Below are 14,407 nucleotides of genomic sequence, written 5' to 3'. Positions count from 1 at the left end.
TAAAACCAGTGAGTACAGGACTATGTCAAACTTCTTTTGTCATAAATTCATATTTGTCTTAAATACTGCTAATTTTTTTACACAAAATAATTCTTGCTAAGACAAATTTAAGTTTGTTTCTTCTGGATAAATGTACTTTTCTCAGATCTATTTTAAAAAATTTTTAAAGAGATAAAATAACCACAATAATTAACTGCTCTTCTCCTTTCTCCGCACCTGCTCCCCTGTTCAACAGGTGAAGCAGTTATGAAAGTTATTTTTTTTATTTTTGAGAGAGAGCACATGAGCAGTGGAGGGGCGGTGAACAGAGGATCGGAAGAGGGCTCTGCTCGGGCAGCAGCGAGCCTGATGTGGGGCATGAACCCACGCATGATGAGATCATGACCTGAGCCAAAGTTGTACTGAGCCACCCAGCTGCCCCAAAAATTATTTTCTCACTATTCCAGATTTCTAAATTTAGGATTTTAGAAAAGCCCTAATACACAGACAAGGTTTTTACATAGAGCCATAAGATGAAAGGTGGTTGAGTAAAGTGATTGAAAGACCAGAGACACAAATTAACTAAGGAGAGAATTTCGCTTTAAAATTTGCAGTTCCAGTGAAAAGACCACTTTGGCCTCTGCTGTTTATTTCAGTGCCAGTTACCCACTGCAGAGCAAGAGAAGTAGATGCAGATATGTAACAAGCAGTCTTACCTCCATTGACCTCAGTTTTCTTACCTGTAATATAAAGAGACTGAGGATAACTTATTTTGTAAGTGTGACTAATAATTAGAAACTCACTATTGTCACAGGAGTTCACTTGATAATTTTTGTCCCGAGTGTAAAAAATGAATAAAGAAAAATACAGGCAAGAGTAATAAGCTGAAGTTTCCAGAGTGTGTCTTAATGCTTGAAACTCCGCTGGTAATTACTGGAACTAAAGCTCCAAGGTGGAGAAGACCATGCATGCATCCTAACCTTGAGTTTCTAACCCTTCTTCCCCATGTCACCGACAGAAGAGGAAAGCCAAATGGGTCCGAGACTCAGGACTTGGTTCTTCTCATTTGGAGAACCAGACAGGCGATGAAAGTGCTTCTTCCAGTTTCTGGTTGAAAACTGGTGTTTACCAGGGCCATGGGCCAAAGCTCTGTGTCTTGCTTTTAATATTTTCTTTCCAAAGAGAACTGAAGGTCAGAGGAGCTCTTGCTGTTCTAGTCCCTGCCTTGAACTGTTAGTGGAAAACAGATCAGAGGGAAGGAGGAGGCCTTAGAAGAATTGTAATGGAGAGCAAGAAAGCTAAAGTACAAATAATAATTGACACTTGGAGGGGTGCCCACCATTTTCCAAGTGCTGCTGGCAAGCTGCACACATATCTTCTGTTTAAACTCAGTAACAATCCAGTGAAGTGTAATTATTATTTACATTCTGTAAAAGGCTCAAAAAGGTTAACTAGTTTTGTGAAGTTGCAGAAGGTCACAAAGACAGCAAATGACTGGTAGGGTCATAATTTGAACCCAGGGCTTTACCCTGTATTAGCCTGGTACCACAATGTCCATTTCTATGAATGTAACTTTTTCAACATCCATTAATGTAGGAACTCTTGAAATCTTATTCGGAAGAATGGCTAACTTCCTATTAGAAAGAGATTTTCAGTTTGGTAGAGCAGGGGTTTTTGATGATTTTGTTGTTGTTTTCCTTTATCCTTATCATTAACAGTAATCCAACAAGTATTTATTCCTTTCATGAAATGTATTTGTAATGACAGAGTTTCTGGAGAGATTGTGGACTCTGAGATTCTCCAGTGAATATGCCTCCCCCGACCCCCAAGTATCCTCGAATAGTTTTGCTAACAACATCACAGAATTTATTTTTTATATTTGCCACGAACATTTGCAATTTTGAATCGTACTTCAGAGCAATGACATTTATTATGCCATTTGATATTTAAATTTTGTAGACAAGAGAAGAAAGGAAAATGGAAGCAATTCTGCAAGCTTTTGCCAGACTTGAAAAAAGAGAGAAAAGAAGAGAACAAGCTTTGGAAAGAATCAGTACAGCCAAAACTGAAGTTAAAGCGGAGTGTAAAGACGTGCAGGCTGTCAGTGACGCCGAAGCTACTCAGGTTTAGATTTGTTTTAATCCTTAAGCACTTGCCTGTGAGACTGTCACGCCTGGTTTAGTTGCATCTGTAAGGAATTCTTACTGTCTAATGCTGCTCAGGAGCATTTTTCAAATGCTAGGAGAGTTTAGACTTGAGATCCAAGATCCTGTTTGCTTGGTTTTTGAGTAAGAAAAATGTTAATTAATTTAGTATATATCAGAATTCAGGAAAAATATTTAAGGAAATTAGCTCTTGAAGTGGATTAATGCTTTTAGATTTCAGCTTCTCCCTTAAATAAACACAGTATCAAAAGTTCCACTCTGTTGTATTTTGAATTAGGAACAAGCAAAAGAAGAAACTGCTAGCAAGCCCACCCCTGCCAGAGTGAATAGGACAAAACAGAGAAAAAGCTTTTCTCGGAGCAGGACTCACATTGGGCAGCAACGGCGCAGACATAGGACTGTCAGTATGTGCTCAGATATCCAGCCGTCTTCTCCTGATCTAGAGGTTACTTCACAACACAATGATATTGAAAATACTGTACTTGCAATAGAAACAGAAACTGAAACTGCACTAGCAGAAATAATTACTGAAACTGAAGTCCCAGCACTTAATAAATGTCCTACAAAGTACCCTAAAACAAAGAAGGTATGATTCTTAATGAATATAAGAACTTTTTTCTAACAACAGTCTTATGATGTGAAATAGATTTGTGTTTTGAAGATTTAATCTGTAACACCTCATTAGGGAACAGACTAAGAGGCATAGTTTTTACACCTAACAAAGGTTTGTTATTTATTTATTTATTTATTTATTTATTTATTTATTTATTTATTTAGAGAAAGAACGAGATAGTACGAGCAGGGGAGGGACAGAGAGAGATGGAGAGAGAGAATCCTATGCAAGCTCTGCAGTCAGTGCAAAGCCTGATGTGAGGCTCTAAGTCATGAAACCATGAGATCATGACCTGAGCTGAAACCAAGAGTAGGACACTTAACCAGCGAGGCCACCTGGACACCCCCACCTGACAAAGTTTTTAAATCAAGAATGAGAATCACAGAACTATAAAAATCAGTTAATAGAAATGCTTGCATTATTGTTTTGGAGACAGTTATAATATTCAGTATATTAAGAATACCTTTTCACATTGCAAATCTAATGTAGTGATTTTAAGAATTTATCAAAATTATATTTTGCGTGCCCTCTGTACTGTTTACATTTCTCAGAAACAACTGGTTTTACATGTTATCCTTTTTGTATTTCTTACAAATTTCACAGTATAGGTAGATTATAAGAATGTGAAGGAATTATTGATTGCCATAAGGAATGGTAGTTCTAGATCAGTTTGTTCATCTTTGAAAAATTGTCAGATTTAATGAGGCAATTATGAAAGTATTCACTGAGAGAAATCAACCCAAGCTTCACAGCTCAGAAGTAATAGAACATCCTTATGAAGCCCTCACCCCCAGTAGAATATAGTAGATTGGAGCAGAGGTGCCAAAGTGGTAATCCTTAGATTCTTTGGGGGTTAGATCAGAAATAATTCTCTCGCACACTTTTGTAACAAAATGTTTTGAGACTTATTTTGTCTTTGTTCTTACCAAATTCAGAACAGTTTTAGGTAGTGTGAAGCCAGGAGAAATATAGTCAGTAAACACCCGGGATGAACCTGGGAATGTACTTTCACAGTCAGTCAGAGGGTTAGATAGAAGGAAGACCTCAATACAGTTCTGATTGGAAGTCTGTCCTCTTCCTTACAGACCCTCAGATTTTTAACAAGCAAGCCAACACCTGCCTTAATAATGAGCAGTTAAATATATGTTAGTTATACTGGAAATTAAAAAACCTAACAATGAGGTTATTTTTGCCCACTTTGGAAGGACAAAAAATAACTGCACCTTTTCTTTGAAATTTGGATTAGTGAAAAAACTCATGGTTAAAAGAGAAGCTACAAATATGACATTAATTCCTGCCTTTTAATTTTAAAGTGACTAAATTATTGTGGTGTTATCAATTTATTTAAATTCCTGATCTGAGATGTAGACTATTTTATTTGATTCTCTAAAAAAGCCTCTTTTGCTACAGGTTTTGTTGATGGTATTGCCTTAATTTAAAAAAATTTAACATTTATTATTTTTGAGAGAGTCCTAGTGGGGTAGGAGCGGGGGTTGGGGGAGACACAGAATTCAAAGCAGGCTCCGTGCTCTGTCAGCACAGAGCCTGATGCGGGGCTCAGACTTGTGACCCATGAGATCATGACCTGAGCCGAAGTCTGGTGCTTAACTGAGCCCTCCCCTTCCCTTATGTTAAACAGTATACTGTTTGAGTACTGAATTATCATGATTTCTCCTAATGTAAAGGCCTCACTTAATTTAATAACATAGTGCTTATTCTGTGCTGATACTGTTTGAAGAGCTTTGTATATGTTTTTTAGCTCTTTTAATCCTTGCAATAACCCTATTTGTAGAGCCAGTTTCCATTCTGACCCTTCTTTTACAGATAAGGATTGAGCTGTGGAAAGATTGTATAACTTGATCTGTGGAAAGGTCACAGTGTAAGTGGCAAAGCCAGGATTCGTAATGCAGGCGGTCTGGCTGCTGAGTCCATGTGCTTTCTGCTTGTTGTTCTGGACAGTTATATATAAATTGAGAAAAAAAAATTAGAATGCTTATAATGATTATCTCTGGAAGACAGATGTGGGGTAGGGTAGATCTCACACATAACATATGTGTGAGAATATATTACTACTTTTAGTACTTTTTTTTGTTTTTTACAAATTGGATACCATTTGATAAAAAGATGAATACCTACACAACAAAATGTGCTTGTGATGACAAATATAATCCTTATTTCCCTATTACAATTGAACTTTATCAAATAACTAACAAAGGATTATATAAATTTTTAAACAGGGATTGTCAATGCCAGCACTGGCCGCCATTCCCTCCCCCCCCTCCTTAATGTATATGCACTGGTCTGATCATCTCCTGGGGATTTCTGATAGGCAATCTGGTTAGAAAAGCACTGCATAAAATCAGATTTTTCTAACAGAATAGAAGCCGTAGCAAATCTAAATTTAGTGTATGTTTATTTTTTAAATTTTTAATGTTTATTATTGAGACAGAGAGAGAGAGAGAGAGAGAGAGAGAGAGAGAGTGCATGAGTAGGGGAGGGGCAAGGGAGAGGGAGACATAGAATCCGAAGCAGGATCCAGGCTCTGAGCTGTCAGTACAGAGCCCAACGCGGGGCTCGAACCCATGGACTGTTGAGATCATGACCTGAGCCGAAGTCAGACACTCAACTGACTGAGCCACCTACGCGCCCCTAGTGTTTATGTTTAGAAGATGGTACTGAATCTCTTAGACTTGACTCTTATGGAAGGTACCATTAGGTGATTTCTTCCTGCAAAGTACTATTGTATAAAAGATTTTGGGAGTAAGAGGAATCAATCAAGGAAATGCAGAATGATGCACTGAATTTTTTGGACATCATATATGATTAATTTACTAAATATACCATTTTAGATAATATGTTTTCAGATTTGGGTACGTTTTCAGGATGTTCTATAGCAGCATCTGTATAATTGTAATTACATGTAGAATGATCCAGATTTCTCTTTTCTCTAGCACTTGGTCAGTGAATGGTTAAGTGAGAAGAATGAGAAGACAGGAAAACCTTCTGACAGCCTTTCAGAAAGACCTCTGCGCATAACTACGGATCCTGAAGTGTTAGCCACACAGCTCAATTCTTTACCAGGCCTCACTTACAGCCCCCACGTGTACTCTACTCCTAAGCACTATATCAGATTTACTTCACCATTCCTTTCAGAAAAAAGGAGAAGAAAAGAACCTACTGAAAACATTTCTGGCTCATGCAAGAAGGTAAACTGTTCTTTGGATATAAAAATCTAGGATGAGCCAAGGCCAGTCTCTTTCCTTGCTACCAGTCCTGGCAGTGAAATGCTTTTAGAATCAGCTTTACATTTATAGGCTGTATAAACATCTACAAACTGACTATTCATTTATTATGTATTTCAGCGATGGTTGAAACAAGCTTTAGAAGAAGAAAACTCAGCAATTTTACATAGATTTAATTCACCCTGTCAAGAAAGATCCAGAAGTCCTACAGTCAATGGTGAAAGTAAAAGTCCACTACTATTAAATGATAGCTGTTCTCTTCCAGGTAAAATTTCTTTTCATTCCTGTTTTAGTGTGAAGAATGTGGCAGGATGTAAATGGGTTTTACAACAGACAGGGAATCCCAAGGGGGTGGGGGGCGGGGAGAGAATCCCAAGCAGGCTCTAAGCCCAGTGGAGCCCAATGTGGGGCTCCGTGTTACAGCCTTGAGACCATGACCAAGAGTCAGCTGCTTAATGGACTGACCCACCCAGGTGCCCCAAGAAGCATATTGTTAAATATTTTCTGTCCTCTAACCTTTTGGATGAAGATTAACACGGAAACATTAATTTGCAGTACTATGTATGTTGGGGTTTAGGGGTGAAGTTTTGGGCTGCTTCCAGATTCAAAAGAACTCTTAGAATAAGTCAGTTAAATACTTGTAAGACTTCTTAGAGACTCTTAGTCCTGTAAGTCATATGGCAAGATAATGCATGCTGTAATAGTAAAATCAACTCATTAAGGGGCGGGGAGAGATTGCTTCATGTGAGTAGTATCTTTAAAAACCCTGAAATTTAGTTTGGGGGTGAAAGTCATCCTAATTACTATTGTTGATGTTTTGATCTTTCCCAGAATATGTTACAGATTATAGCACATACCAGCAATATAATGTCTGTGAATTATTATTGCATCAACAGATTTAACTACACCACTAAAAAAACGAAGACTTTATCAGTTGCTAGATTCTGCTTACTCGGAAACCTCCACACCAACTCCCTCACCGTATGCCACACCAACCCACACAGATATTACTCCCACAGACCCGTCATTTGCTACTCCTCCACGGATAAAATCAGATGATGAAGCTTGTAGAAATGGTTATAAGCCCATCTATTCACCAGTTACCCCAGTAACTCCTGGCACACCAGGAAATACCATGCACTTTGAGGTGAGAAATTCAAATGGGGGAAAAAAACCCTGTGGGATTGGTATATGATAGCAACTCCCTCCTCATTTAACAACTAGTGTACTGAGAGCAGAAAAAAAGGTTTTAACCAGAAGAGCAAATTCGGAACGTTCATTTATGTGAATTTAAACCTTCACGTTTTTATTAAAATGAGTATAATGTTCATCTTAATTTGAGTCTCAGCGTCAGGCTGAATGGCTGTGTATCAAATTGATCTTAAGGCAGATACCTTACATGAGGAAAGAAAATAAGAGAAAGTTTAAAAGTTTAAAACCAAAGTGTGTAATAGTGTATCTTCATTTCTATAAATATCATGGATTTAGTTTTCTATTTTAATTCTAATTTTCAATTCTAATTATTTCTTTTATATAGAATATTTCTTCCCCAGAAAGTTCTCCAGAAATTAAGAGACGCACTTATCATCAAGAGGTAAGGAGTTACTCATTAAGGTTATTTAAATTGGTGACCTTTGCCTTTTATTATTTTGCTTAAATTATGAAGAGATTTTAAAGTAGCCTTAAGAGATTTAAGTAGCCTCAAGATGTGGTTATTTAATTTTTGTTTTTGTTTTAATTCTATAAACAGGGATATGACAGATCTTCGACAATGTTAACATTGGGGCCTTTTAGAAATTCTACTTTAACTGACCTGGGTCTGCAAGAAATAAAGACTCTTGGTTATACCAGCCCCAGGAGTAGGAGTGAAGTCAATAGGCAGTGCCCTGGAGAAAAGGACTGTGTGTCAGACCTTCAACTGGGACTCGATGTAGTCGAGCAAACTGCCTTACATAAAACCTTGGAACCGCCAACGCATGACAGGACTGATCCTGCCAGCCAGCTGGAAGCTACTCACTCAGGACGGGGCACAGTGTATTCTTCCTGGGTAAAGAGTCCTGACAGAACAGGAGTTAACTTCTCCGTAAACTCTAACTTGAGGGACCTGACACCCTCACATCAGTTGGAGGTTGGAGGAGGCTTCCGAATAAGTGAGTCAAAGTGCCTGATGCAGGATGATACTAGAGGCATATTTATGGAAACACCTGTGTTTTGTACTTCAGAAGATGGGCTTGTTTCTGGTTTCGGACGGACTGTTAATGACAATTTGATCGACGGAAGTTGCACACCCCAGAATCCACCACAAAAGAAAAAGGTTACAAATTTAACGATTTTAGTCCTTTTAATAGTCTTTTTCATACTACTTCTGAGGGTTAGTAGTAGTTATGTTATGGGAGGCATTCATGCTTAGTTATTAAATTTTTGATGTGTACATTTTAAACCTTTTCTAAATGCTCAATTAGCAAATGTTTACAGACCAGTGAGACATTCTTTAAGCAGGGTTTCAGAGATTGAAACCTCACGACAACTTATTTCAGTGCAAACATAACTTAAAAATTACCACTTCCCAGCCAAGTAAACAGAGTTGAATCATATTTGTGCTGTTATCCTCATGTTACAAGTTAGCAGGCAGCCTGATATTGGAGAAATGCTTCTTTCCTCATCTGTAATATCTAGTTAGTCCACAGATATGAGTATTTGAAAAGGATTCTATAGAGAGTACTGAAGTTCCCTGATTTACCACCATGTGGTTGGCAGACATAGTGAGACTGTAGAATGCCTTATTTCTGAGGAATGGGATGAACTACAACACGTATTTTCTTTGTTAATAGGCTTATTGCTTTGCAAGTTAAAAGAATTTTAGTGATGTGTGCTTTTAATTTTCATAACAGAGTCCAGTTGGCAACTTTGTGGGAAGCAATGTAGTATAGTGGAAAGAGCACGGGCTTTCAAGTAAGACCTAGGTTCGAATCCCGGCTCCAACACTCACCAGCTGTGTGACCTTGAGTGAGTGAGTTACTCAATTTCCTCATCTGTAAAATGGGGATGATAATATACCTATTTCATAGGGTTGTTGTGAGGATTAAATGAGATAATGTATGTAAATCATCTAAATACAATGCCTGGCAATGTAATAGGCATTGATAATTGTTAATTATTATTTGTTCACGATCAAATTATTTTACATAATTTTCCTAATGTAAATATAGTAATTCACTTTAGAAAAAAAGAATAGATTGACTCTGGCATATAAAACACAAATAAAACATTGGCTTTTCCTTTTCTTGCTTCAGGTCTCTCTGCTCGAATACCGTAAAAGACAGCGTGAAGCTAGGAAAAGTGGCTCCAAGGCAGACCACTTCCCCCTGGTTAGTGTGTCCCCTCACGCAAGTGGCAACTCAAGCAGCAGCGGTGACGGGTGTGGCGGCAGGACTGAGAGCGGGGAGCAGGCGGAGAGCACCGCGGGCCTGCAGGTACCAGCGCCTCCTGCGGTTTACAGCGCCACTTCAGAAGAGACCGGCAACAACTGTCCTGTTAAGGAAGCTTCTGCCAGTGAGAAGAATGAACCGGAAGTTCAGTGGTAAGCCTGTCTTAAAAAAACCTAACTGGTAACTTTAGAACTCTGGGTAGTATATGTGTATATATAATTAGTTTCTGGTCTTTATCTTCCAGTCAGGACTCTTTATATAAGTGATTTTGAACGCAGCCGTATTTGTAAAGTCTGCTGTTCTAAAAAGCACACACTTATGTTAATAAATTCTCTTCCTGTCTGTTCTCCCAGTCCTGAGGACATAGACATCTGTGGTCATAATTTGGAGAGACCCTCTTGCTGACAGGGTTTTAAACCAGCTATGTATCTGCCTGTGATGGCGGTTAAGGATCCACTGTGCTTCCTCTTTGATAATTTTCACACAAATATTCCTCTCCAAAGAACTTTTATCATAGGCAACGTCCTGCAATTTCCACATATACCCTTATCATCAGTGACAGAAAAGAACCAACGTTAATATTTCTTCTAGGAATAGAGGCCAGATATAGGGTGGGTCTTGGCAAGGGGCAGAAGGGGGTCATTCATGTTGCTCCTCAGTCCTTTACCCCTAAGAGCGTCCTGCTCTCAGATACAGAGATGGGTCCCTGCAGTGACATTCTGGATGCTGATATGCCACCCTTCAACCCCCTTCCCTTTCACAAAGGAGTTGCTTAAGCCAAAGGAATGGAGTCTGACTGAGCTCTTTAAAGAGATGAAAAAAAGATAGGGTGTAAAGCTTTGAAAACAGCCTAAGCATTCTCCCAGCAGAGCAAAAGCCTTGGTCTGAGAGAACATGTTGACCATCAAGGACAAAGAATAATCTAGCTGGCAGTAGCTTCCTTGAATTGATGGTTATGATTTTATGTTCAAGGACGGCTTCGACCTCAGTGGAACAGGTGAGAGAAAGGAGTTACCAGCGAGCTCTGCTCCTCAGCGATCACCGAAAAGACAGAGATAGTGGTAAGTGAGCCTGTGCCTGCAAGTGGAGCCTGCTGACCTGTCTGCACCCTCATTCTCTGCAGTTCTAATGTTGTCTTTGGGTCTGCTTCACCTCCAGGGGCAGAGTCGCCATGTGTCCCATGCTCACCGCGTCATGTTCCGTCTTCACCTCCATCTCATTCAAATCACATTCCCCAGTTGCAGCCCCAGGGTCCAGTCCCTCCTTACAGTGAACTTGTGGAAGGTCAGTAAGCAGAGGACCGAGCATGGTTACTGTTTTAAAAACCTTTCTGAATCAGAAGGGAGAGCGCCTTTATAAAAAGTTGGTTTGAATAGAATTTACGTTGCTTTGTGCTGCTAGTTACAAGACAATATGATCGTGCAATCTTCCATTTACTACAGGTTTCTTCTGCTTTACAGATCCTGACCCTGAAAATCCAGACTCCATGACCACAAATGAATGTCCATCCCCAGACACCTCTCAACATACTTGTAAAAGCCCTTCAAAAATGAGCAAGGTAAGAAATTGACCTTTGAAGGAGGCCATTCAGAAAAATGAATGGTAATATGCGTAGGGAGATTTTTCTGCTGTTATCAAGTATCGGTTTGTGATTTGGACATTTTTTGGCCAGATGGTCTAATGTGCTCGCTGTGCTCCAGTAGTTACATTTTCTCCTAGAATTCCGCCCCTTTGCCCCAGGAAAGTCAATCTTTTCATAAAATATCTGACCACTTAGTTAATTCTCTAAAAACAAAAAGATCAGGTACCATTCGTTGAAAAGAAATCGTGAACATGGTGTGGTCTGATGTGGTGGCAGTATCTTTGGAAACTAAAGATGAGGGATTGGAGATTGATTTTCTTTTTCCTCATATGTAACATATCTATTTAATAGTTTTGTACTTGGAGTACTTCTATTTGAACAAGATTAAAGATGATACAAATCACAACGGTTTGGGTTTATTTACCCAAACCAAATGATCATTAGGTAAGCTGTAGAAATTTCAGAATAAGGGTCAAAAGTAGGTTTCACTGCTTGAGGGATATAGGCAAATTAAAGGTACGGATCATTATGTCCTTAATTTGGTCTTAATAAAAATTAATCCAGGGAATTCAATTTAAGCCTAGTACCACAACTTGTTGTAGAGGCTTTTCAGTGTCCTAAGCCTCTGTGATGGTCTCGACTCTATCTTCATTTATAAACGAATATGTAGACAACATTAAATACCACGATAACAAACCTCAACGTACATAAAATGTTTCTTACATGATGTGTTTCCTTTCCATAGCCTGGTTCACCGGGACCTGTACTTCCTGTCCAAGCACATGGGAAAATACTCACAAAGGCAGAGTCCCATTGGGAGGCGACAGTTACTGTGTCAGAAGCGGAGAACGGCGTTCACCTGAAATCAGAGCTCCAACAGAAACAGCTATTAAGTAACACCCAAGCGCTTTCCAAGAATCCTCCTCCTCCTCCTCAGCCACTTGGTCGAAGCTCATCCGAGCAACTTCCACAAAAGCTGCCCTCTGCGCCTGCGAAGGTGCACTGTCCTCCGTCCCCTCACGGAGAAAATCCTCCTAAGGCCTCGACACCTCACCCGCCTGTACAGCACGGTTATCTCTCACCAAAGCCCCCCGCCCAGCAGTTAGGATCCCCTTACAGGCCTCATCACACACAGTCTCCTCAGGTGGGAACCCCTCAGCGAGAGCCTCAGAGAAATTTTTACCCCACGGCACAGACCCTCCAAGCCAGCACTCAGCAGGCAACCTCTGGAGCATTATTTACCCAGACCCCCTCGGGACAATCTTCCGCCACGTACACCCAGTTCAACCAGCCGAGTCTGAACAGCACGGCCCCGCCGCCTCCACCCCCTCCGCCTCCTTCTTCCTCATCTTATTATCAAAACCAGCAGCCCTCTGCAAACTTTCAGAATTATAATCAGCTTAAAGGTGGGCTTTCTCAACAGACTGTGTTTGCGTCGGGACCAAATCAAGCACTTCCTGGCACCGCGAGCCAGCAAACCGTCCCAGGACACCATGTTACTCCGGGGCATTTCTTGCCTTCTCAGAACCCTCCGATTCACCATCAGACTGCTGCCGCCGTGGTCCCCCCACCGCCCCCCCCACCCCCGGCCCCGGGACCACACCTCGTCCCGCAGCCGAGCTCCCATCAACAACACTCTGTGGCTCACGTGGTGGGGCCTGTTCACGCCATAACCCCTGGGTCACACATTCATTCGCAAACTGCGGGCCACCATTTGCCACCACCCCCTCCGCCTCCTGGTCCTGCCCCTCATCACCATCCACCACCCCATCCTTCCACGGGACTCCAAGGTCTGCCAGCACAACACCAGCATGTTGTAAATTCGGCGCCGCCGCCGCCGCCGCCACCTCCCCCTTCCAGTGTTTTGGCTTCTGGGCACCACACCACGTCCGCTCAGGCCTTACACCACCCACCTCATCAAGGACCTCCACTGTTTCCTTCTAGTGCTCATCCAGCCGTGCCACCGTATCCCTCCCAAGCCACACATCACACCACTCTGGGGCCGGGACCCCAACACCAGCCTTCTGGAACAGGGCCACATTGTCCATTACCAGTTGCAGGTCCTCATCTCCAGCCCCAAGGACCAAACAGTATTCCAACACCTACTGCTTCAGGGTTCTGTCCTCATCCTGGCTCTGTGGCCCTGCCACATGGGGTTCAAGGACCCCAGCAGGCATCTCCGGTGCCTGGACAAATCCCCATTCACAGAGCGCAGGTGCCACCAACATTTCAGAACAATTACCATGGTTCAGGGTGGCATTAAAATGGACCTCAAAAACATTTTTTAAAATGTTATGTAAGATAAACTGTATATTTCATATGTACCTGTTAAGGTACTTTTTAAAGATTGTACATGAAACTTTGTATAAAAAAAAAAACAAAAAAAACACCAGTGCTCTTTCATTGTATTTTTCCCATTTTTGCTTTTTAAAATTCCTTAAAAGATGTGCTGTTAAGCCAGTATTAGGTATCTTTATTTTGTAAGTGAACATTCCAGCTGTTTTTCTGGCAGTAGATTTGATGCTACATGATCTTTAAATTTTATTGTTGCAGTTAAATTCATTTAGTGAATGTTTTCTATATTATTTTATACATATGCATTTAAGTACACAGCTAAGTAATGGCACTATGAGGATTTTCATTTTTCTTCCTGTCAGCAGTTCTGTGAGTGCATCTTAGGTATAAAAAAATGCAATACAGATTTTTATAGTTTGGTGTGGACATGGCTCATTCTGTTTTACCGGTTATTTGCGAGCAAAATGTAATTTAATGTATAGATGATTTTTAACGTCTCCCAACACACTGTAAATACTGCATTTCCTTTGCGTATGTAACTGCTTACAGCTTTTCTCATTGGATATATAGCGTTGTACATATGACAGGTCTTTGCAAAACTGTGTGATCTTTGTGAGAGTAGTACAGTATATGGCCTTTAATTTCTTTTTTATTTTAAAGATACTGTCACATTGAAGCACTGGTTGGGCATTTTAATTCATGTTAATAAATCACAATTATGTCAGTTTTACCAGATTGTCCTGTACAACTTCTGAGATTGTAAGGAGCCTTCCATTCTCTTTGGCGACCACCACCTCAGCAGTCATCAGGAGGCAGTCAGGGGTTGTTCCTGTGATGTTCCTACTTGTCACCGTCACAGGAGCAAAAGTCACAGGAAATGACTCTGCTGTGGAGGTGCCATGCACGTTTCCTTCTACCAGACATCACACAACGTGAGCCCGTATCATTAAAGCATCACACGTGATACAGTTAGAGACTGTAGGATAGATATGGAGTCGTTGGCCAAAAAAAACCACACAAATATCTAATTTTTACACGTGAGAACATGCGTGGCTGCAAAGTCCTGATGAATCAAAATTATTTGAAAACCTTAAATTAACATT

General features: G+C 40.5%; 1 protein-coding gene across 5 annotated transcripts in view; it reads left to right on the top strand.

Moving 5' to 3' along the window:
- The window catches only part of KMT2E (lysine methyltransferase 2E), a 105,376-nt gene extending 91,342 nt beyond the window's left edge, over positions 1-14,034 (top strand). For 4 of the 5 annotated variants that reach the window (XM_029927548.1, XM_029927532.1, XM_029927540.1 and 1 more), the window contains 12 exons: positions 1,939-2,103; positions 2,422-2,730; positions 5,709-5,963; positions 6,120-6,264; positions 6,896-7,146; positions 7,537-7,593; positions 7,750-8,313; positions 9,293-9,579; positions 10,400-10,488; positions 10,586-10,711; positions 10,888-10,985; positions 11,755-14,034. In XM_029927548.1, the coding sequence (XP_029783408.1) occupies positions 1,939-2,103; positions 2,422-2,730; positions 5,709-5,963; positions 6,120-6,264; positions 6,896-7,146; positions 7,537-7,593; positions 7,750-8,313; positions 9,293-9,579; positions 10,400-10,488; positions 10,586-10,711; positions 10,888-10,985; positions 11,755-13,272 (3,864 nt within the window). In that variant the 3' untranslated portion in view covers positions 13,273-14,034. The remainder of the gene's footprint in view (positions 1-1,938; positions 2,104-2,421; positions 2,731-5,708; positions 5,964-6,119; positions 6,265-6,895; positions 7,147-7,536; positions 7,594-7,749; positions 8,314-9,292; positions 9,580-10,399; positions 10,489-10,585; positions 10,712-10,887; positions 10,986-11,754) is intronic. The other variant, XM_029927553.1, reaches the window with a different exon arrangement.
- Positions 14,035-14,407: the final 373 nt, after the last annotated feature.

Source organism: Suricata suricatta, chromosome 2 (assembly GCF_006229205.1).
Source record: "Suricata suricatta isolate VVHF042 chromosome 2, meerkat_22Aug2017_6uvM2_HiC, whole genome shotgun sequence".
Taxonomy (NCBI): Eukaryota; Metazoa; Chordata; class Mammalia; order Carnivora; family Herpestidae; genus Suricata; species Suricata suricatta.
This window is presented reverse-complemented; position numbering and strand designations above follow the sequence as displayed.